A 25,736-nucleotide genomic window follows, 5' to 3' on the forward strand; every position below is an offset into this window, starting at 1 on the left:
GAGAAAGTGAAAGTGTAGCTGAACTGCTGTGTGTTAGTGACTCTGTATTTTTGCAGTAAAATGGCAGAAGCCAGATTTTCTCAGGATGAGTTCTTGTGTTCAGTGTGTCTGGATCTCCTGAAGGATCCAGTGACCATCCAGTGTGGACACAGTTACTGTATGAGCTGCATTACAGACTGCTGGGATGAAGAGGATGAGAAGAGAGTCTACAGCTGCCCTCAGTGCAGACAGACCTTCAGTCCAAGACCTGCTTTATTTAAGAACGTGGTGTTTGCTGAAATGATGGAGAAACTGAAGAAGACTAAACTTCAAAGTGTGGTTCCTGCTGGAGCTGGAGATGTTCAGTGTGACGTCTGTACTGGAAGAAAATACAAAGCCGTCAAGTCGTGTCTGATGTGTCTGAACTCTTACTGTCAGAATCACCTCGAGCAACATGAGAATTGGTTTAAAGGAAAGAGACACAGTTTGATTGAAGCCACTGGACGACTACAGGAGATGATCTGCCAGAAACACGAGAAGCTTCTTGAGGTTTTCTGTCGCACTGATCAGAAGTGTATATGTGTGATGTGTACGATGGATGAACATAAAAACCACAACACTGTATCAGCTGCAGCACAGAGGACAGAGAAACAGGTATTTAACACTAAACACTGATGAAATATTGCTGACACTCGTTTCATATGTGTTTATATCAGCACCATATTAACAGCTTACAGCATTCATACTGTTCAAAACAGCAGAAATGAACAACAGCTGCACACAAACACTTTCTGTTCAGTAAAACTGACTGAATCCAGGTCATTTTAGCCCTTTATAGCTTCACTTCAGTATTTTCTGTCTAAAGCTGCAGCTTAATTACTCAGAACACAGAAGTCAGTGTGAAGCTCTACATCTCTCAGATTCACTTTCATAATATACTCTTATAGTGTGAAACAGGCCTTAATCACACATGATAGATAATTCATGAAAGATGGTAGTAAATGATCAATCATCAATTCTGGAGTTTGAACCTACAGCCATTGATTATCAGTTCAGATGATTAACCTTTAAAATGCCTCACCCTACCTTTCCTGGATTGATCTGTTCTCATGATGATTTAGAGCCAGTAGTTTTCTGTGAGATTGACGATCATCTGTTTGTCCTGCAGAAGCAGCTGAAGGAGACACAGAAGACGCTCCAGCAGAGAATCCAGCAGAGAGAGAAAGATCTCCAGCAGCTGAGAGAGACTGTGGAGTCTCATAAGGTGAGTCTGGAGAAGAAGAGAAGTTTGTCTCCGTCTCAGTTCAGACTCACTGAAGCTGAATCACTGTGTGTCCTAACAGCGCTCTGCACAGACAGCAGTGGAGGACAGTGAGAGGATCTTTACTGAGCTCATCCGCTCCATTGAGAGAAGCCGCTCTGAGCTGATACGACTGATCAGAGATCAGGAAAAGACTGCAGTGAGTCGAGCTGAAGGACGACTGAAGCGACTGGAGCAGGAGATCAATGATCTGAGGAGGAGAGATGCTGAGCTGGAGCAGCTTTCACACACACAGGATCACATCCAGTTCCTGCAGGTAACACAGATCTACAAGAACCGTGTCTGAGTGGACTTTTAACTTATTAACTTGTCCAACTGCCGTATTTTTCGGACTATAAGTCGCACCTAAGTATAAATGGCATCAATCCAAAAAGACGTCATGATGAGGAAAAAAACATATATAAGTCGCACTGGACTATAAGTCGCATTTATTTAGAACCAACATTACCGTGTACAGTCGCGAGAGGGCGCTCTATGTTTTCAGTGTAGTGTCACAGTGTCTGGGTTGTGTTCCCTGGGGTTCCACTAGGTGTCCTCAGTTCCCACGGTGTTTATCATATTATCACTTCCTGTCTCCTTATTTGGTCACTTTCCTCCTTGTTTAGTTAATTGATTGTTCCCCACCTGTCTCCTGTTTCCCCATTATCCTTTTGTGTATATAACCCGGTCTGTCTTAGTATGTGTCACGGAGTCGTTGTTAATTCATGTCCGTCATCTTGTCGTGCTCTTGCCTTGTGTCCTTGTTTGTTTATGTTTGGTTTGGTTTTGTTTGGTATCGACCTCTGCCTAGACTGTTTACCCTTTTGGATTGCCCTTAATAAAAGACTTACTCGCAATTGGTTCTATCTCCGTGCCTCATTGGATCCCTGCCGTGACAGAACGACTCCGTCCTTCTAGGAACCAGCGGTATGTCGTCTTTCCGTTCCCCAGCCAAGATGGCAGAGCGGCGAGCCAAGTATCTTCGGTTGATCGCCCTCCGCCAAGAGGGAAATGAAGTGGGTGCCCTGGCTCAGGTGTTCTGGTCCCTGGCCGAGGGCATGGGCTACAATGATGCGGCCCTCAAGGACTATTTCAATGGCGGGCTGGATGATCCAGTGTCTCAGGAGGAGATGGCACAGTTAGAGACACTGGAATTCTGGGAATTCGTGCGCTACCTGCAGCATCGGCTTCGGTGGGATGCCCCAGCCACTTCTGTCTCTTCCGGCGGGGTGGTCGTCAGCCCAGCACCACTGCCCAGGATGGCAACCAGCCAAGCGCCACAGCACAAGATGGCCGCTAACCCAGCGCCAATGCCCAAATTGGCCACCGTTCCAGCGCCACAACCCAAGATGGCCGCCAGTCCAGCACCACTGCCCAGGATGGCTACCAGCCAAGCGCCACCATCCAAGATGGCCACCAGTCCAGCATCACTGCCCAGGATGGCTACCAGCCAAGCGCCACAGCACAAGATGGCCGCTAACCCAGCGCCAATGCCCAAATTGGCCACCGTTCCAGCGCCACAGCCCAAGATGGCCGCCAACCCAGCGCCAATGCCCAAATTGGCCACCAGTCCAGCGCCACAGTACAAGATGGCCGCCAGCCCAGCGCCAATGCCCACTTTGGCCAACGGTTCAGTGCCACAGCCCAAGATGGCCGTCAGCCTAGCGCCACAGCACAAGATGGCCGCTAGCCCAGCGCCAATGCCCAAATTGGCCACCGGTCCAGCGCCACAGTACAAGATGGCCGACAGTCCAGCACCACAACCCCAGATGGCCGCCAGCCCAGCACCACAGTACAAGATGGCCTCCTGTCCAGAGTCATGGCCCAAGATGGCTGCTTGCCCAGCGCCGCTGCACAGGATGAGAGTCTCAGCTGACCCTCCAGAGTCGAGTCAGGTGCCCGTGGACCCTCCAGAGTCGAGTCAGGTGCCCGTGGACCCTTCAGAGTCGAGTCAGGTGCCCGTGGACCCTCCGGAGTCGAGTCAGGTGCCGCAGTCAGGTGCCCGTGGACCCTCCGGAGTCGAGTCAGGTGCCCGTGGACCCTCCGGAGTCGAGTCAGGTGCCAGTGGACCCTCCGGAGTCGAGTCAGGTGCCAGTGGACCCTCCGGAGTCGAGTCAGGTGCCAGTGGACCCTCCGGAGTCGAGTCAGGTGCCAGTGGACCCTCCGGAGTCGAGTCAGGTGCCAGTGGACCCTCCGGAGTCGAGTCAGGTGCCAGTCACCGCTGATCCTCCAGAGTCAGGGCTAGTCACCGCTGATCCTCCAGAGTCAGGGCTAGTCACCGCTGATCCTCCAGAGTCGAGTTAGGTGCCAGGGAACTCTCCAGAGTTAGGGCTTATCACCGATGACCTTCCAGAGTCAGGGCTTATCACCGATGACCTTCCAGAGTCAGGGCTTATCACCGGTGACCTTCCAGAGTCAGGGCTAGTCACCGATGACCCTCCAGAGTCAGGGCTAGTCACCGATGACCCTCCAGAGTCAGGGCTAGTCACCGATGACCTTCCAGAGCCAGGGCTAGCCACCGATGACCTTCCAGAGTCAGGGCTAGTCACCAATGACCTTCCAGAGTCAGGGCTAGTCATTGATGACCCTCCAGAGTCGAGTCGGGTTCCAGATGACCCTCCCGAGTCAAGGCTAGTCACTGTTAACCCTCCAGAGTCAGGGCTAGTCACCGCTGATGCTCCAGAGTCAGGGCTAGTCACCGTTGACCTTTCAGAGTCAAGTCAAGTCACCTTTGACCTTTCAGAGCTGAGTCAAGTCACCGGTGATCTTCAAGGACTGAGTCAAGTCACCGGTGATCTTCAAGGACTGAGTCAAGTCACCTCTGATCTTCATGAACAAAGGCAAGTCACCTCTGATCTTCATGAACAAAGGCAAGTCACCATTGATCTTCATGAGCAAATGCAAGTCACCAATGATCTTCATGAGCAGTGTCAGGCCAGCACCGATCTTCTGGAGTCCAGTAGAGACACCATGGAATTACCAGAGTCTCGTCCTCCCGTTGATCCGGCCGCACGGAAGTGGTGGGCTTCTGATCCGCCCTGGGGGCTTTGTGCATCGACCACAGGGATGTGGTGGTCTTCTGCTCCGCCCTGGAGGGCTTCCGCTTTGACCACAGGGGGGTGGTGGTCTTCTGCTCCGTCCTGGGGGCCTTCCGCCCTGACCACATGGTGGTGGGGGTCTTCTGCTCCGCCCTGGGGAACTCTGGCCTCGACCACAAGGTTGTGGTGGTCTTCTGCTCTGCCCTGGGGGGCTTCCGCTCTGACCACACGGATATGGTGGTCTTCTGCTCCGCCCTGGGGGGCTTCCGCTCTGACCACACGGACATGGTGGTCTTCCGCTCCGCCCTGGGGGGCGCTTGCCCTGACTACACGGTTGTGGTGGTCTTCCGCTCTGCCCTGGAGGGCTCTGGCCTTGACCACAAGGGTGTGGTGGTCTTCTGCTCCGCCCTGGGGGGCTTCATGTTGTTTTTTCCTTTGGTTTTTGTGTTAATGTCTGTCCCTGTTCCTTTCTGTTAGTCTGGCCCTCCGTCCCTCCCCCTGAACCTCCTCCTGTCCTCCTCCCTCCTGGTCTTTCTGTGTTGTGTTTACATTCTGGTGCCTGTTCCCCATGTTTTTCTTTTCTGGCCCTCCGTCCCTCCCCCTGAGCCTCCACCTGTCCACCTCCCTCCTGGTCTCTGTTTTGTGTCTGTCTTGGAGCGTCTGGGAGCCGCTCCGTAGAAGGGGGGTACTGTCACAGTGTCTGGGTTGTTTTCCCTGGGGTTCCACTAGGTGTCCTCAGTTCCCACGGTGTTTATCATATTATCACTTCCTGTCTCCTTATTTGGTCACCTTCCTCCTTGTTTAGTTAATTGATTGTTCCCCACCTGTCTCCTGTTTCCCCATTATCCTTTTGTGTATATAACCCGGTCTGTCTTAGTATGTGTCACGGAGTCGTTGTTAATTCATGTCCGTCATCTTGTCGTGCTCTTGCCTTGTGTCCTTGTTTGTTTATGTTTGGTTTGGTTTTGTTTGGTATCGACCTCTGCCTAGACTGCCTAGACCCTTTTGGATTGCCCTTAATAAAAGACTTACTCGCAATTGGTTCTATCTCCGTGCCTCATTGGATCCCTGCCGTGACATGTAGACTACAGGAGCACTGAGGAGTAGAGAACTGCGCGGGATGGATTTTTCCGTCCCGCAAGATTTTGTCCCGCTCCCTCAAAAATATAAGTTATTTTCTTCCACTGCCGCCCGCAAACAATCAAGTTTCGTCCCGCTGCCGCCTGCAAAATCCCGCAGGTAAATGTACCTATACGTTTATTATTATTATTATTATTATTTTTTATATAAATTGCATATTCTGCTGCTCTCTTATTTTTTCAATTGCTCCCCTGTTCAATATAAATTAAAAAAAAGAAACAAATGTTTCATTTTATTTGCGTTTAATTAAATGGACGAACATGAACAAGGAACTTAGAACATAGAAATACAGTAAAAAGGTAAGAAATGTAAATAAAAAACAGACCTATAATAATTAGGCTATACTATATATATATTATATTATATAATAATAATAAACCTGGATTTTTTTCATGTTCAAAGGAAAATTAGCCTAGGGCCTACTGCTTAAGAATGCCTTCTTTGCTTTTAGCAATTCCTTCAAACATAAAAAAAAAAAAAATTCCTCAAAACGAAAATAGACCAATTTTATAAATAAAATACACTAAATAAATAAATAAATAAAAATAAACTGAATTAACAAAAATAAATAATAGTAGGCTTCTTAATGTGCCCGTGCAGTAATAGCATGTCGTTCACTGACGAGGGCTTCAGATTAATCCGTCTCTGCTCCGCCTTTTCCACCACTGGATCTCTCGCTATTTCGGAATGGAATTACACGTCGCTGTCCATGGTTTCATCAGCATCCTCCCATTCTGCAAAGTCCATTTTATTTCGGTTTAGTTAATTATAAATATTTTGTTTTTGTTTCTAGTAATCTTATTTTGATAGATATTTCCACTTTGCAGGAGTCCCGCAAATAACTGTATTTTCCCGCAACCCGCACACAATAATATCTTGTCGCCCGCATCTGCATTCACCCATCAAATATCATAGACATGTCTAAGTCAAATATAGTCCCGCGCCGCACTCGGTTGGGCTGGGTCCCACGGGTCTGCAGGTCTCTACTGAGCAGCACAGAGCGCCCTCTCGCGGCTGGAGACGGTAATGTTATAACTTTAACTTCAATGGTAAACAGGGAGAGTGCAGTCAATCGCTTCTGTGTCATTGTCGTCCTGAGCTCATTCTTCACTCGTTTAAAAAAAAAAACTTTCGATCCCTGGAACATTTTGAATTGTAGCTAAACGTCTAGCGTCCTTGTCTGTCTTTAACTTTCTTTTTGCAAAACCACTCAATTGACGTCTGTCCATTTTGATTCATTTTCTGTAGCCGTTAAAAAATGACACATTTGCGCGTACTTGTTGTGGACCAACTCAACTCTGACAGATTGGGGACGGAAGGGGGGGACTGATAGTGGTCATGTAATCTTTATTTATTTATAATTTATTATTGTTTTTATTTTTGATAAGTTAGTGTTCATAAACGAGTTATGTACACTCAAAAAAATTACTCTTTAAACTTACTTAAGTCAATTATGGACAGTGGTTCCACACAACCAAATTGTGTTTTGATAACATTAATGGAATTTGTTGAATCTATGCAAACTCCTTGTGTTGTGACAACACAACTGAATGAGGTAGAATCTATGTGAAATAGTAATGTCCAACCAAATCAATTTATTCACTTTGCTTCAACTTAAACCGGTTAAGTTAACTCAACATGTTATGGTTTATTACAATCTAGCCAATTTTGTTTCACTCTATCAACATAAGGAGGTTTGTTTCAAATTACTCATTTCAATTATGGACAGTGGTTCCACACAATTAGTTCTAGTTACTTTAACTAAATATTTTCTATTTAAAGTCACTCACTTCAACAAAGCATTTTTTGTGTGATTTGTCTTGTAATGAGTCAAAAGACAAGATGTCACAAATGATCAAAGTGTATTTGTTAAGCAATAAATAATGACACACAGTTACAGTAAATACAGTTTAAACCACATTACAGAATTACAAAACAATTACACAAAATAGCAGAAATATCAAACTACTCATTTTCTAATTGGCATTCATGGGTAACCAATCAAAGCTTATTCCAGGAACAGGAACTGGCTCCAGAAATAACTTCTTCAGTCCTCCAAATGTGTACCTGAGTTCAGGAGGGTTGCTCAAGTTCAGTCCATATATCAGTCCCAGAAACATGGTTTTGCAGACTGTAAACTGCTAGGTCCTGAAGAACTTTATCCTTTAAAACTCCAACTTCTGCTGGACTGTCTTCAATGATGCAGCTTCAAATAGATTCCCACGAGTCTTCTGGATCACCTCCTGATTGCTGCCAACGTCTGTATCCTAGAAGTATTTAAAAGGATGGAGAACTCAAATTCTTGTGTATTAACTTAAACAAATCATTTATTAACCTTGAACTCACCATATACTCCATACTGCTAGGGTCTTCATTTGGATACTTCAATTTCATTAGTCTGAAGATGAAAACAACTAAATTTAACCTTTGTTTTTTTTTTCTTAAATTACATGAAAAAAAAGTCAGTCATTCATCTCCTTATGGGAAATACAGGCAAGCAGAAAATGCTACACACATCTGGACCCTGCACGGTAAGCAACAGAACTGGAATGTTCCCAGACCCAGAAACATAGTAAAGACATTAGTAAAACAGTCCATGTGACATCAGTGGTTCAACCATAATTTTACAAAGCTACAAGAATACTTTTTTGTGCAAACAAAACCAAAACAGCGACTTTATTCAACAATTCTTCTCCAAATCGCATCTTCCACCATTATCAACAGCACGTAAATAATGCATGCGCATGGTGCTGCTGACCTCGAACACGCATGCGCTGAGCCTTGATTACACGCAGAGGAAAGCAATGTTCATGCCTCTTGTTACATTTACTTTACATTTACATTTATTCATTTAGCAGACACTTTTATCCAAAGCGACTTACAGATGAGGACAGTGGAAGCAATCAAAAACAACAAAAAGGAGCAATGATATATATATTGTTACTCTCCATAATGGCGGCATATGTGATTTGGAGAAGAATTGTTGAATAAAATAGCTAAAAAAAGTAGCTTTGTAAAAGTGTGGTTGAAGCATTGATGTCACGTGAACTGTTTTACTGATGTCCTTACTATGACTCTGGGAACATTTCAGTTGCATTGCAGCCTTTATGGAGGTTCAGAAATCTCTCGCATTTTCATAAAAATATTAGGGATGCACCGATTGACCCGCCATCAATCGGAAACCGGGCGGTTTTTGCTTAAAATACGCGATTGGTAATCGGCCGGTCTTTGGCCTTTTTTTCGGCCGATTTTTCCGGAAGTGCGTCCGCGTGCTCAGACTACATCTACATGAGGGTGAGTAATTAATAGGGCTGTCATTTTTGTGAATTTTTTTTTCGATTTTTAAGACATAAGTGTTCATTGAATCGATTGTAAAATCGATTTTCCATGTCAAAAAAAAAATTTCCTTTTTCAACGTCAAAAAACAGACGAACGTAAAGAGAGCGCTGGAAACGCACAAGGCAGCAATATTTCTTATTTATTGGCATGACGTATCGTGCAGAATAACAAACAGCAAACAAACTGATGTCCCAGGGACACTCAGGTACAGCTGCGCAATTCTCCACCACAGAAGCCGGTCACTGTCAGCTTGCTATATCATAACTCAGATTCTCCTGTAACTAGAAGCGCGAATGAGGCGAATGAGACCTCCAGACGCTCTATTCGCGTTTGGTGTGAACGCAGCATAAGAGATCGCTTTCGACGTCACTGGGTCTTACAGGCGCGTAAAATTGCTGGTATTTTTTTAGCTTTCGCAACGCATACTGCACTTTCGGAATTCTTTATTTTCTTTTTCTGCTTGTTTGTGAGTTTTGTTACATCTATATTTTTAATTGTTTAATTATTTTAAAATGAATAGTGTACATATCATACACATTTTACTAATAAATACAATCTCTCTTAAAATACCTTATTTGGGTTATGATATTTAAAACAGTTTGGTTTGATCTAGCGCAGAACTAAAACTTTAACGAAATATTTCCCACATTATAAAATAAATGTATGATTAGCTAGCTTCACACTGGAGAGCTGCTTTATAACAGGAAATAAAGTTATAATTCTAGCGACACTGACTCTGTATTTTCATGTTTAATATTGAAAAGCTATCTATTGCATAAGGACTGTTATATAAATAAACGTGACTGGACATTTCTTTACTGGAGTGCCTGGAGAACCTCAGAGTTCGTGCAAACATCCACACCGCTGTAATCAAATATGTTCTTAAGAGCTGCTTTTACAGCGCGGTCAGTTTTTGTTGTGTTTATGCAGTTATTGAGAGGAAGGCGTGCAGTATATATTTACATATTCATCCAAGGTTCGGATCGGCTCGGTTTGCTCAAACTGAAGTGCTATCTTCTTCTTTTGAATTGAATCAGGAGAGTGTATTACAATCTTGGGCTACAGCGCTACACTGGTCAAACTGCATTATTGGAGGCTTTCACATTAGGCATACGAGATCAAACAACTAACGTTACTCAAAAACATTTGCCGACAATTTTTTTTTTTATCGTCGACGTTGTCGATAATATCGACTAATTGTTTCAGCCATGGGCGTAGGTTTAGGGGGGGACGCTAGGTACTAGTCCCTATCAATATTTTGAGATGACAAATTTGTCCCCACCAATATTTAGCAAACTCCTTTGAACTGCTATTTGGATCGATTTTAATGGCCAGAATGACGACAGCACAAGAAACGCCATAATTTGATTCGCGGCGGGGTATCTGACAGGCTACACGCGCGGGCCGGGACTACTTTTGTGCTTGCACTAGCAGCGAGCGGGTGGTGGTGTGTGTGTGCGCGCTAGTGATGGGAAGTTCGGATTAGTGATGGGATTTATGGCTCTTTGAGGGGATCCGGATCTTCGCGATCCGTTCCTTTCAAAGAGCCGTTCAAAAGAACGGCTCTTTTGGCTCTTTTTAAATATTTAGTCAGTTTTAAGAAGCCAGCTTGGGGGCATCTCAGTTTATCCTGGAAATAATCACTGGGAGGAATGATGAGGTGAGATTTGTAGTCAAATAATTAAAACTCAGATATCACACACCAATATCTGAGTTTGAATTATTCTGTGGACTATATTCCATAGGGTTGCACAAATCCCTCTGCTTAGACAGTGACATCACTATTTTGGATTTACCTTTAGTACAAAATGTGTGTGTGTGTGTGTGTGTGTGTGTGTGTGTGTGTGTGTGTGTGTGTGTGTGTGTGTGTGTGTAAAGCTACGTTGACTTATGTTATTCATACAATACCTACTCAAATAAACATCAAAAACAAAGCCGGCTGCAATGAATTTCTGTGCAAAACAGCTTTTACTACAAACACTTTCACACAAGAACATTGTTATCACACAAGAACATTTTGATAGAAAACAAAGTAGATAAAATTAGAATAAATAAAATGTAAATGTCATCATACTACATACTATTACTACTGTAAACTTTGCAAATAGGACATCAGCCCCTTCAAGTCAATGAACAATAACAAAGTGGGCTGCAATGAACATGCACAACTAATAACTAATATCATCACGCTATAAAGGGTTGGCCTGCGCTGGGTGTGCCCCTCCCCCCATAACTGTTCTGTCTCGCGGAGGAGCTCATTTGTGTGCATCTGTGTGAAACACGCATAGGAAAAAAGAACGACAGAAAGAACGGCTCCCCTCCAGCCGCGACTCGGCTCCCATCGTTCATGTTTATGAGCCGTTCAAAAGAATCGGTTCGTTCGCGAACGTCACAACTCTAGTTCGGATCATTTTACCGACTCGGACTTTTGAGTCTCGTTCAGCAAAATGAACGAATCTTTTTTTCGAGTCATTTCGTTCATTTTAGCAAAATGTAATGAAAATGTTATATGTTACTTCCCCAACACATCTAGTACGTACGCAAACGTTGATCACACTAAAAACAATACAAAACTAAAATGCTATAAGATACAGAAAAAAAAAATCATTCTTTACCTGGGTCTTCAGTCTGTGATTAGCTCACCTCACCTCTTATCTGACAAGAGTCCTCGGGTTTAAGTCATTCCTTAATCACGTGACAGCCCCATACGCAAAACTAACGCAGTCTTGAGCCGGAAAGAGAATTGATTAGTTCATCTCATGAGTCTTTCGGGTCTCGGGTCGAGTTTGACTCGTTCCTTAATCACGTGACAGCCCCATACGCTATTTCTGACATTTTCTGTCACTGTGTTTTTGTTACTGTTTGTTGAGGATCTGTGGTTTGTTATTATTTTATAAATAAATAAAACCCTGTTATAAATAAAATATTGATTAATTTTTCTTTTTGACTGTCTATCGGTAAATAAACACTAGGCTATATAATAAAATAATAATTCAAGTTTACAATAAAAAGTATTTATACTAGTTTGTTCATTTTTACTCCAATTTTGAGTTTGCTAGTATAATAATTGCTTTTCCTAGGCAGACTTGACATATTGGTGTAATATATGTATAAGAAGATTGCTCAAAAAAGGACATAATGACATATTAAAAGCAAATAACATTTTGAATTTGAATTATTAATGTTAGTTTAAAACATTAAGGTTATGATAACTTCAGCTTTAACAGTTTTAACCCAGCTCAGAGTGAGGAGGATACTTCAGATCCAGTGCAGGGGCCATGTTTTGGGAAGACTTTGACGAGAGGGTAGCAAGCTTGAGGCCTTCTGCTCCCTCTTCTAAGACCTCAGATGCTATAAAGGTGCAGGCCTACCTTGCAGAGCCACTCTTACCCCGCACATCAGCCCCTCTGGCCTGGTGGAGGAGATGTTCACCAGTATACAAAAGCCTTTCTGAAGTCACAAAGACAAGACTTTGCATTGTGGCCACATCTGTGCCATCTGAAAGAGTTTTTTCTAAAACTGGGCAGATTATCTCAGAGAGAAGAAACAGACTCAGCCCATCCAAGGTCAGGGAGCTTGTTTTTATTAATGCAAACATGCCTTAAAGCAAGTCCTAAAAATATAGCCACAGTGTGTTATTTATTTTAAAGCTTATTTATTTTTATTTATTTAGAAAAAGACTAGCTTGTTGTGCAATATTTTTGTTGTTGTTGTGATTTTAAAGGTCATTTGTTATTGTTATAAGGCTCCGTAGCTTTAGTATCTCTTCATTTTCATTTATTTTTATTTTAATGGTTTAAAATTATTTGGGGAATAGTTATCCTCTTTGATATAAAGTTTTTATTTTGGCACAAAAGTGTTAGTTATTTTAAAACGTATTCATTTTAAATTTTATATAAAAAAAGCAAAGCTTGTAGTACAATATTTAGTTTTTCTTTTTTTTTCTTTCTTTTTTTATATTGTACTTTTAAAGTTCATTTGTTAAGGTTATTAGACCCTGTGGCTTTATTATCTTTTAATTTTATCTTTATTATACTTTTTTATTATTTTGATTTATTTTGGAATAGTTGTCCTCTTTGTTACAAAGCTTTAATGGCACAAAAATAAACAATAAACAACAATTCAAAAGTATGTACACAGTGTTTTTTAATGTTTATAAAGTGTCATATGTTACAAAAGTATGGTTTATCTGATTTAATAATTACTCTAGCCAATGTTGTCACATCACGGGACAAAAGAACGAACAACCCGAAGTACCGAAAGATGAACTAATCAATTCTCTCTCCTGCATTCTTTTACTGTCTATGGTTTTAGCGTATGGGGCTGTCACGTGATTAAGGAATGACTCGACCCGACCCGATAGACCTTGGGTGCTTCTCAATTCATATTTGTGCATCCTCGTTTCCTTTCCTCGTGTCTTAGCTCCGCCCTTTCAGGATGCGAGGGAAGGACGCAAGGAAAAGACGTGAGGATGGAGGACTTGAATCAAGTGAAATGATTTATCCTCGCTCCCTTCAGCGTTACTTCAAAGTGTCATCAGCTGTAATTAAAGGGATCTGCCCTTATGTTGTTAAAGTTTGTTAATTAAGACATTCATAATAAATATTAATAAAGCAAGATGCCCTGTTTGAAATATATGACATGCATGGTTTATTTTAAGTGAAAAGGTAAAATATACATAAAAATTGTTACAACAGATGTGAAGGGGGAGGAGAATTTATACGTGCGTCACGTTAAGTCGATAAAATACTTCCGCATAGGATACACCTGTGTATCCTCGCTCATCTCTCCTCATGAAGCCTCCTCCCTCCTCGATCCTCGTCTCCTCGTGGTGCAATTAGAGAATTGAGATGTCCTTCAAGATGGCTGTGTTCGATCGGTTTCCGGGTCATAGGATGGAGGACGGAGGATTTTTATTATTATTTTTTTTTTATTAAACTTCAAAAAACACAGTCAAAGTACAGTTACAGCACCAACAATACATCTGAAAATATATAACACAAACATAATATAAAGAAAGAATAAGCATTCAAAATACACATATAGCCAGGGGGTGGGCTAAACATTACATAAATATATTGAAGGATTTGCAAATGGAAACTGTCTTAATTGCTTTCTTATTACGTGAATAAAAAATCGTGTTCACATAAATTTGAATTTCTTTTTCAAGAACCAAAAATAAAGGATTGGTTTTACTGTACTTACATTTATGGATGTGAAATTTCGCAAAAATTAAAATTAAATTTATAATGTAATACTCTTTGGTTTTATTTGAAGGGGTATTAGTAAAACCAAATAAAACGTTTTCTAAGCACAAAACAAAAGTGGGGTCAATGTTATCAATTATAAATCTAGTGAGATCTTTCCAAAATATTTTAACATAATAGCAATGCCAAAAAAAATGAAACAAAGTTTCAGTACTCATATTACAAAAAGAACAATTCAAATCAATGTCATTTTTAAATTTAACAAGAAAATTATTTACTGGGTAATATCTATGTAAAATTTTAAAAGATACTTCCTTGACTTTATTTACCAATATGTATTAGTTTGGCAAGGTCCAAATGTCCTTCCATATTAAACCTTTAACTAATCTGTTCCAATAAAATATACAGTTAGGAGAAGAAACTATATCTTCTTGAAGCAAGGAACGAACAGTTTTGTTAACATTAATATTTCTAGGGCCAAAACAAAGTTTTCCAATATGAGTATCAAATAAATCAAAGGTAGAGGGGGGTGTAATACTGTTCTGGGTATTAGCTCTGAATAATGTCAAAACTCCTGTCGGAATTGCATCCATGACAATGGAAAAATCCTTTGGTGTTACAGGAATTCCATGGACAGCTAAAAACTCAGAATAAGTGAGTAACATGCCTTCTTGATTTAATAATTGACTGACTCGTATTATGCCTGCTGAAAACCAATTTTCAAAAAATAAAGATTTATTTTTATATAAAATATTGTAATTGTTCCAAATCAGGTACCTATGGGGAGAAAAGTTATGCTTATATAATAGAGACCAAGCCAGCAACATTTGTTTATGAAAGCAGGATAAGCTTAAAGGAACTTGATCAATTTTGTAACTGCAAATCAAGAGAAATCTAAGACCTCCTAGTTTGGAAAAAACAAAATTAGGTATAAAATTCCACAGAGAATTTGGATTTAGAGTGAAATGTCTGATCCAGTTAATTTTAAAGCTATTATTTAGAGTGCAGAAATCAAGAAAGTTCAATCCTCCTGATTCATATGTATTCATTACTGTAGATTTTCTAATGTAATGCGTTTTATTTCTCCACAGAAAATTAAACAATGCAGTATCAACATCTTTACACATTTCCTTAGAGACACTAAGTGAAGTGGCTGCATAAACTAATCTTGACAGTCCCTCTGCTTTACACAACAAAACTCTACCTTTTAGGGATAAATCCCTCAAAAGCCAATGATTCAGTTTTGCCTTAGTCTTCTGAAGAATAGATTCAAAATTAATCTTACACCTAGATTTCTGATCCTTCGTGATAACAATCCCCAAGTACTAAGTATTTGCAAAGATCAGGGCAAAAATCTTATAATCATTGTTCAATAGTGAAATAGGTCTCCAATTGTCCAAAAGCAACAGATCTTTTTTTGATTTTGGAATCAATGTTATTAATCCTTGAGTTAATGTAAGTGGAAGAACTTGATTTTCTATACTTTCCATATAAACTTCTTTAAGAAAGGGAGCGATAAGATCAGAAAACGTTTGGTAGAACTCGGCTGTGAAGCCATCAACCCCAGGAGATTTATTAATCTTAATATGTGAAATATAAGACCTCTTCAATAGTAATTGAGCTTTCACAAAGTTCTTTTTGCAGAGGGTCGATGGTCTCACAACCGAGTCCAGATATAGAGTTAAAAAATTCAGAAGCAGATTGCTCAGAAAATTTGGATGAATATAATGTACTATCAAATTCTGTACAAAATTGTGATATTTTAGCATGATCATCTGTTACAACCCCATCTATTTTAAGTTGTTCAACTGAGTTATTTTTAAAGTGACATTTCTCTAAACCAAAAAAATATGCAGAGTTTTGTTCTCCCTTTTCCATCCACTGCTTCCGTGACCTAATGAAAGCTCCGTCTGCCTTATTTTTGTATAATTTGTCCAATTCTAATTGTAGGGTTGCTAACTCCGCTTGTTCATCTTCATTTGAACATGATAATGAGGAGAGATCAGCTAATTTTGATATAATATTAGCCTCATGAATACGTCTCTCTTTTGCCTTTAAGCTTCCCTGTTTTCTTAGGTACTTGGCAGTCTCAAATTTGAGGAGCTCCCAATTACTGCAGAATTTCTTTTCTGAAAGTGCTTTGTACCAGTGATTTAAAATTATATTTTTAACATCTATCTTAATATTATCAAACTGCAGCAATGAATTATTAAGTTTCCAAAATAAACTTCTACCCACAGAATATGAAGAGTTTTTGAGGTTAATAGAAATAATGACAGCTTTATGGTCACTAAATGGTGAAGGAATCACATTAACATAAATATCCGAAGAACCTAGATTTGCAGATACCAGCCAGTAATCAATACGAGATTGTCTGTTGCAAGCTTTGTTACTCCAAGTGTACAGTGATAAATCAGGAAACGTCAACCTCCATATATCAACCAAATTAAATTTCTCCATAAAACGTTTAAGATTTTCATTCTGAGTATAAGATGTTCTTGTAGGAAAACAATCAAGTAATCCATCCAAAACAATATTAAAATCACCCCCTACTACCAAAGTAAAATCTGGGAATTGTGACAGCCCTTTGAGAATATATTCTTCTAAGGTTTCAAGCAAACTGTCATTTTCATTTTTGGAATTATAACCATAAACATTTGCAATTAACAATATAGTACCGTGAACTTTTATGATTTGACACACAAAATGACCTGACCCATCACGATCTGTATGCAAAACTTCCCCGGTGAATCTGTTCTTTAGTGTAACAACGCCAGTAGAGCGCTCGTCTCCATGAGCACACCAGATGTCGCTTCCCCACTGTGTTCTCCAAAAACGTACATCATCAGTAATCGAATGAGATTCTTGAAAAAAACAAAAATCAGTCTTGTGTTGCTTAACAAATAAAAACAAAGCTTTCCGTTTAATACGATCTCTTAACCCCCTGGCATTTAGCGTAACTATAGACAATGACAGAATGAGAATAAAGGTAAACGCAATCCACACAAAAAACGCGTTTGCAAGAACGAACGGAAGGAAAACCCGCGTTTAGACTGTTGTAAAGGCGATTCAGGATTCAATAAGTACAACAAATGTTTTTACCAAATCTTCATTTGAAAACAAAAGTCTAAATCCTTTGTTGGCTTCAAGCGCAACAACCCAAAATTAGCAATAGGGTTGGCCAGAGTCCTCGTCCAAATTTTGGCAAAATATGGGGAATTTGGGGAAGTCGTGGCCTAATGGTCAGAGAGTCGGACTCCCAATCGAAAGGTTGTGAGTTCGAGTCCCGGGCCGGCAGGAATTGTGGGTGGGGGGAGTGCATGTACAGTTCTCTCTCCACCTTCAATACCACGACTTAGGTGCCCTTGAGCAAGGCATCGAACCCCCAACTGCTCCCCGGGCGCCGCAGCATAAATGATGAACACTGCTCCGGGTGTGTGCTCACAGTGTGTGTGTTCACTGCTCTGTGTGTGTGCACTTCGGATGGGTTAAATGCAGAGCACAAATTCTGAGTATGGGTCACCATACTTGGCTGAATGTCATGTCACTTTCACTTTTCACTTTCAAAATATTACGACAAAATAGTGTTAAAAAACAAGGAGACTTCCAGTTAGCGTTAGTCCAAAATCAACAAAAAATTAACGGATCCCAGGACGGCTCATATCAACAAAATAAAGTTATCCTACAGTTTGCAAAAATAAAAATTCCCAACCTTAGCCATCATGTTAGATTAATTTCAGTCCCTGCAACAAAAGCTCTTCCGCCAACAAAATAAGCAGTTTTCCCTTGGAGACGGGCTTCGTGTACTGCTGGCCACAGCTTGAGACGACGTGCTCTATCCACCTTCGAAAGATCTTCAGCAAATCGCAGACTCTGACTTTTCAGGTACTCAGATTTTTTCGCCGCTTTCCACAGAGAATCACGAATCCACCTTAATGTAAACTGGATGATTATTCCTCTGGGTTTGTCAACGTTGGACAGCTCATTTCTCTTCTTCTGACCCAAACGATGCACTGTGTCAATGAGATTGGGGAGTCTGGTCTTCTCTGTAGGCAGGGCCGATTGACATATACTGATAACTTCTTGTCGCACGTCTTGTTTGTCCGCCTCAGGTACCCCAAGTAAATGAAGATTCCTTCTTCGTGAATAACTCTCCAATTCTGCCACACGCGATTCAACTGAATCCAGGCGCGCCTCATCATTACAGATACGTTTCTCAAGGACTGCAGAATTATGCTTAATGTCCTTTATCTCAGCGCACGCAAAGTCGATCGTTTTCTTGAGCCCCTCAATTTGCAGAGTATTATCAGAGATCAGTTTTTCCAACCCATCGGATCTAGAGTTAATGAGCTGCGAGAGCTGTTGAACTATGTCAGAAGTCTCCATTGCAGCAGCTGAGGTGGGTGAATTCACCGATTTACCTTTCTTTGGTGCAGGTGATTTGCTGGGAGTAATGGGCAGAGGGGGAAATACTTCGTCAGAAGATATATAATCGTGAAAGTTTTCCTCCAGAAAGTTAACGGTAGGCCTATCTGACATGACTGTCGTCCCCGACTTTGACTTTGTCTGATTTCTATCCCTTTTCCTATCTGTAGTTGCCATTTAAACACATAAAATATGTCTAAAAGGTAACAGCCAACACAATATGACTATAGGTGTAATATTAAAGTAGTCGCTTTATATCAAATATCCATCCAAAAATCAAGCGGTTTTCCTTTACAAACGCTTAAGGCGCCATCTTGGCCAACTCCGATGGAGGACGGAGGAGCGAGGAGACGAGTAGGGTTATTGAGAAGCACCCCCGAACTATGAACTAATCAATTCTCTTTCCGGCTCATATTGCATTGGGTTTAGCGTATGTGGCTGTCACGTGATTAAGGAACGAGTCAAAAACCCGATAGACCCGAACTATGAACTAATCAATTCTCTTTCCGGCTCAGACTGCATTGACTGACAGGTGAATCCATAGACATGTATGGTGAATCACTACTACTAGAACAGAACCTATAGAATAATGCGCATGCGCGACTGAACGAATCACTCCCCGAGACGACTCGTTCTTCCCGAGTCACATTAAAGATTCGTTCAAAATGAACGAATCGTTCAAGAACGACACATTACTAGTGCGCGCGCATGTTGACGATGCCGACGGTAAGTTACCCGGGCTGTCTCTCTGCCACATACAAAGGCCCGAGTAAAAAAAAAAATATTATTGAGTTTTTTTTGCCCTTTTTTGTACTTTGTAGATGCCACCCAAGAAGAAGAAAGGGTACATAAGTAGCTTTTTCATAAAGCAGAGTCAGAGTGTAAGTAGGCAAAATAACTAGCTAGCCACACAAATAAACTAGCAGAAGTGACTGACCAGGCTTTCAAATGCAGATTATACTGTGGAAAATAGTATTAACTGGTGATAGTATGTGTTACCCAAGATGATAGAATACTACATTAGCAAGTAACTGAATGTCAGTTAGCCTGTACCTTAACATAGAATCTTGCAGTCGACATAAACGGTGGATCTGGATTATGCTCCAAAAGTTCTCAAAGTCTAACTCTTGCAACAGTGTTTTTTTTGTAAGTATAAATAGGCTACTAACATACATAGTAAATTATGTTTGTTTGTTAATAAACCATATGGTAACCGTGTACTGGAGGGTAACGTTATAGTGTTTATAATAGAAAAAGTTTGTTATATTTATTTTTTTAGATTTGTTTCATCGTGGCAGAGTATTTTTTTTGTTAGTGTAAATACTAATGTACATAATAATTTATGTTAATAAAACGTTTGGTTGTTCAGCATTACACAGACTCAGGTTTTATTTATAATTTTTTGAGAGTGCATTTTTGAGATTATACAGTAGCTCTTTAGGGACAGTATACAGGATGCTATATCGGGGTCAGGATACAATATAATGAGATGAAGTAGATTCACTTCTGTATTGTGATATTCTGTATTGCCAACAGTCTGATATAAAAAAGTATATCACCATTAAATCACTGGTATCTTAAAACAAAATAATTCCGGGGGGGGGGGGGGGGGGGGGGGTATGGTCAGAGGTGGAAAGTAACGAATTACATTTACTCGCGTTACTGTAATTGAGTAGCTTTTTTGTGTACTAATACTTTTTAAAGTAATTTTTTAAATCTGTAATTTTACTTTTACTTAAGTATATTTTGTTTAAAGTATTGTACTTCGCTACATTTTAAAACACATTAATTACTGAGAAAAAAAATAAATAAATCGCTCACTGGAAACTACGTCAGTAAATAATGGGCAGGAGGGCAAACTGGCGCTAAAATCACAAGAAAGATGCAGACGGACAAAACAGGCGTTAGTGGTGCAGACACCGCTGAAAACGAAACCCCGTCATATTCTGAAGTTGAACTCGAAGGAAATGAAGTGAACCCCTGGCCATATGTATGCTCTATTATGCTGTGTATGCTGTGCTTGCTTAGGAAGACCAAACTAGCAGTTTATAAAATCTCGACAAGACATCAACCCTTCGCAAGAATGTAGAGGTAAGCTAAATAATTGCATCGTTGCATTGGTGGTTAAAATGAAGCTTTGACATTTTAGCAAGAGGTTTTGCACAAATTATCTAAAAAGACCGTGGTGAGGAGTGTGCTATATATATCGTCTGCGATAATATCATATTTTTGTTGTAATGATGTGCGCGCATTTATAGTGCGTTCTTTCACTGTGTGATTCAGTCTCCTAAAATGCATTTAGAATGATCACAAAATTGAAGATATAGGGGCAGAAAATTCACATATTTATATAATTTCATATATTAAATCAAAATCACACAAAGGCCGTCTTTTCCTCCAAAAATCATCATGAATATATACATACATACATATATATATAACAAGAAAATAATTCCAAACACAGCCACCAAAGCACAGTTTTGCGTCTCTGAGCAACGTGACAGTGTTTCGTTTCTGAATGAATCAAACGTTTAAATGATTCGGTTCAATCGCAATGACTCACTTATTAACAGTGACTTGCTGACACATACTGGCCATTTTAATTTCACATTTAAAGTATCTTTTGATTATTTTTAAAATAATTAATTTCTTATCATTTCAAATGAGTATTCAACATTTTATGTCTTGTATATCAAAATATTATTCATGCATTTGTAACTGCAGGTTAAATGCATTCCTGTCCTGCACTAAACAGTGTAATACATCTAAATGCCACTTCCAATGAATCTTCTGCATTTCCTCTGCATTAAAAGATGAGTTTGTTGATACTGATTTGCCTGGTAACAGCCCAAATGTTTTATTATTCTAAATAACTGATTCCTTTAATTAAAAACCACTAGTTTGAGATTAATAGACCTATCCCAGGGCTGTCAGACTCAGTTCCTGGAGGGCCGTAGCCCTAACCCTGCTCCAGCACACATATCATGTAGTTTTCAAATAAACCTAAATGATTAGATTAGCTGGATCAGGTGTGTTTAATTAGGGTTAAATCTAAACTGTGCAGTACTGTGGCCCTCCAGGAACTGAGTTTGACACCCTTGGTCTGTCCCATTTTTGACTCCCTCCCACTGTTAAAATGTAACTAAGTAATTTTTACTCTGAGTAAATTTTAAATGAGCTACTTTTTACTTTTACTTGAGTTGATTTTTAGACTGGTACTTTTACTTGTACTTAAGTAAAATTTCATTAATGTAATGGTACTTTTACTTGAGTAGAATATTTTTGTACTCTTTCCACCTCTGGGTATGGGGTTGTCCCCACCAAAGCTGAGACCAAACCTACGCCCATGGTTTCAGCCCAAGTGTATATATATATATATAGTAGGGGTGTAACGATACGCGTATTCGTATTGAACCGTTCGGTACGAGGCTTTCGGTTCGGTACGCGGTACGCATTATGGACCTAACGGTTCGTTGGACTAATTAATTATATTTGGAAAATAAAAGAAATTGTGAAATATAATGATATGCGTTCAACAAGGTAGCCCAATAACCCAAAACGACGGAACAGGCAATGCCCCTGACACCCCTGAAGAAGAAAAAAAACACCAACTTATAAGTTTATGTTAGGCTACTCAGTCAGGCGCTCGCTCACTCAGTACGCGCTGAAGGCTCGTTGCAAAATGGCCAATGCGTTTAACAGACCAGAAATAGAAGATCCTCCAATAACCAACAGGTCTGGTGTTTGGGTGCACTTTGTATTCCCTGTAAGCTATAATGGTGATGGCAAGAGAGTGGAGGATAAAAACAACAACGATATGTCGCATCTAGGGTAAACCAGCGGGAATAAAAAAAAAAAAAAAAACACCAGCGGGAATACTTGAAACATGTCAACTCATTTACACCGACATCACCTTAGTGTGTCAGTATCTGGGAAAAGACGGAAAAAAGGAGAAACATACACGCAACAAAACTATAGCGAGCGGCTTACTCTGTAGTGGAAAACATAGGTTTTAAGAACATGCTTAATGTAATTGAGCCCCGTTACAATATTCCTTCACGAGCCCATTTCAGACGGACCGTAATTCCTGCTTTGTTCCAAAAAACATAAGCCCTATAGAGAACCAATTGAGTAAAAACACACTCAATATAAAGAGTTATAGAGTTCCATATAAAAAGTTACATCTTTGTATTTGTTCATAACTACTACAATAATATAACATTTTCATTTTTTTTTTTATACAGTATGCTGCTAAGAAAACACCATAGAAGATGGGTAAAGAATAGCTCCATCATTGTTCAATGTAAAAAAAAAAAAACATTTTTTAAAAATCAAGGAAATTTATCTGCCAATTTTTTCTTTTTGCTGTATCTAAAACGTACCGAACCGTACCGAACCGTGACACCAGTGTATCGTATCGAACCGAACCGTGAATTTTGTGAACCGTTACACCCCTAATATATATATATACTCAAGTCAATACCTTACAGAGAGTCTTGTGCTTTCACATCTCCCAACCGCTCAAAATCATCTATTAATGGTGCAGTAAACCGATTACACAATACTAGACTGCAAAACAAAAGCACCCCAAAACAGAAACTCTAAGAGAAATTAAAGACTTTGACTTAACACAAGAAAAACTTTAGATTTTCTTACCTGACTGGTACCTCTTGCTCTCCTTCGCACCGTCATCAAATGCGTTGGAAATCGTCACTTCCGTTTTTTTTTTAATTACAAAATTAAACACTTTACGTTAGTTTAACGATTGATAATTAAGTAAAATTGAAAATGAAACAGTTTAAGTTGATTAAGCACAATACAATTGTGTTTTGGCGGAAAACTAAATATACTTGTGTTGTTTTAACAAAACATATCTGTGTAAAACGAACAGTGCCACAAATCCATTTTTTTGAGTGTATGGTCTTTCAAGAATTTCAAGTTAATAATAAAACAATTTACGAAAAATATTTTAAAGCTTGTGTCAGGTGCCCCCCTAGTTGTTGTGAATGGTTGGTGCCCTTATGGATAATCCGGCTCTGCTCACAGAGAAACATTTCATGAGTGTCTTATAATATAATCATCAGCCAGACTCTCATCTGATCATCTTCTTCTGAAAGAGATGAATGGCTGTCAGCTCTGGAAATCTTGCTCAAATGGGTCTCATGTCAGAGCTTTTCTTTCACTTGTGTAAGCTGCGTCCCAGTGTGGAGCTGATGAGTTTGGTTTCTGTTTTCTGTAGAGTTTCCAGTCTCTCTCAGCACTTCCTGAATCTACAGACGTAAATGATGATCTCTTCAGTTCTCTCTTCTCTTCTGATGCTCTGAGAGAATCTGTCCATCAGCTGAGAGACAAACTGGAGGATTTCTGCAAAGAGCAGCTCAAGAAGATCTCAGACAGAGGTAAAGTCCTGGAGATTCATCTGCTCTCAGAAACCAGTCCATCATCATCTCATATCACGGAGAACATCATATTAGAAATGTGTTAGGAATAGATACAGGATCATGAGAATCACAGTGTTCATTTCTGTTGATTTCCACAGTCACATTCACCAACATTGATCTCTGGACCAGGAACGACTTCCTACAATGTAAGTCAGTAAGAAAACCAGCAGAAAAACTCTCTGATTGTTTTCATGTTCTTCCTGTAGAAGGAGAAAGAAGAGTTTTATAACTGATGATGTAAATGATGATGTGCACAGATATCTGTTCATCTGTACTGAGACACTGATGATACACTGAACATGAAAAGATCAAACAGATTCATAATTCCTGATTCTGATGTGTTTTATCTCCATCAGATTCCCATCAGCTCACTCTGGATCCGAACACAGCACATAAACACCTCTGTCTGTCTGAGAACAACAGAGTGATTACATACACTAACACAGATCAGCCGTATCCTGATCATCCAGACAGATTTGATGTGTGTCAGGTGTTGTGTAGAGAGAGTGTGTGTGGACGCTGTTACTGGGAGATTGAGTGGAGTGGTGATGGTGTGTGTATATCAGTGTCATATAAGAGCATCAGCAGGAAGGGACGGGGTTATGAGTGTAGGTTTGGATCTAATGATCAGTCCTGGAGTTTGTTCTGCTCTTCCTCCAGATACTCATTCAGACACAATAATATACAGACTGATCTCTCTGTGAAGTCCATCAGCAGTAAAATAGGAGTGTTTGTGGATCACAGAGCAGGAACTCTGTCCTTCTACAGCGTCTCTGACACAATGAGCCTCATCCACACAGTCCAGACCACATTCACTCAGCCGCTCTATCCTGGGTTTAGGTTTAATAGTGGATTGTTTTTTCTTTGGCCTGGATCATCAGTGAAACTGTGTTGATGAATCAGAATAGACTGATGAGAGATTCTACCCATAATGCTTTGAGCTGCATGATAAATCAGTAACCGTGTTATTACTCAATCTCTTCTTTTCTCTTCATGGCATTAATACTGCAGCTTTACTTCTCTCAGTGAAATAACATCAGAATAAATGTAATAAATCCTCACATAGACAGAAAGATCAGTGTGTGTGAATCCTGCTGAGTGACTCTGTGTTTCTGTGCTCTTCACATCCTACATTTGACCCTGGAGCACAAAACCAGACATAAGGGTCAAATATTTGAATTTATTTGATGTGTGGTTTGTTAGGAGGACGATATTTAAAAACCTGGAATCTGAGGGAGCAAAAAAATCTAAATATTGAGAAAATCATCTTTAAAGTTGTTCAAATGAAGTTCTTAGCAATGCATATTACTAATCAAACATTAGGTCTTGATATATTTACAGTAGGAAATTTACAAAATATCTTAATGGAACATGATCTTTACTTACTATCCTAATGATTTTTTGCATAAAAGAGAAATGTATAATTGTGACTCATACAGTGTAATGTATTGTCTATTGCTCCACATATCCCTGTGCTACTGATGACTGCTTCTGTGCTGCAGGGACACATGTTTGTGTTAGTTAAAATCAGTTATTAAGTTAATCATATTAATAATAATAATAATTATTATTAATAATTTGCCAAAAATATATATGTATATTTCACATTTTAATTATTACATTTAGCTGAGGCTTTTATCCAAAGCGACTTACAATTGCTGTATATGTCAGAGGTCGCACGCCTCTGGAGCAACTAGGAGTTAAGTGTCTTGCTCAGGGACACATTGGTGTCTCACAGTGGATTCAAACCTGGGTCTCTCACACCACAGGCATGTGTCTTATCCACTGCGCCAACATCACCCCAATTATTTATTTCAATGTGTAATTCCGGTTCTGTGATTTAAAATAAAGCTTCTACACACATGAC

The 25,736-nt window shown here is 40.0% G+C and overlaps 2 protein-coding genes across 2 annotated transcripts in view; both read left to right on the forward strand.

The window, feature by feature from the left end:
• Window positions 1-25,289, forward strand: LOC132096898 (tripartite motif-containing protein 16-like). The gene is made up of 6 exons (XM_059502579.1): window positions 1-633; window positions 1,148-1,243; window positions 1,323-1,556; window positions 23,668-23,827; window positions 23,968-24,015; window positions 24,226-25,289. The coding sequence occupies exons 1-6, from the start codon at window positions 61-63 to the stop codon at window positions 24,762-24,764; spliced, it is 1,650 nt and encodes a 549-aa protein (XP_059358562.1). The 5' UTR covers window positions 1-60; the 3' UTR covers window positions 24,765-25,289.
• LOC132096899 (tripartite motif-containing protein 16-like) overlaps window positions 98-25,736 on the forward strand; it is a 107,681-nt gene continuing 82,042 nt past the window's right edge. The window contains exon 1 of the mRNA XM_059502580.1: window positions 98-140. The gene's annotated coding sequence lies outside the window, so the exon portion shown is untranslated. The remainder of the gene's footprint in view (window positions 141-25,736) is intronic.

The sequence above is a fragment of the Carassius carassius genome, chromosome 20, assembly GCF_963082965.1.
Source record: "Carassius carassius chromosome 20, fCarCar2.1, whole genome shotgun sequence".
NCBI lineage: Eukaryota > Metazoa > Chordata > Actinopteri > Cypriniformes > Cyprinidae > Carassius > Carassius carassius.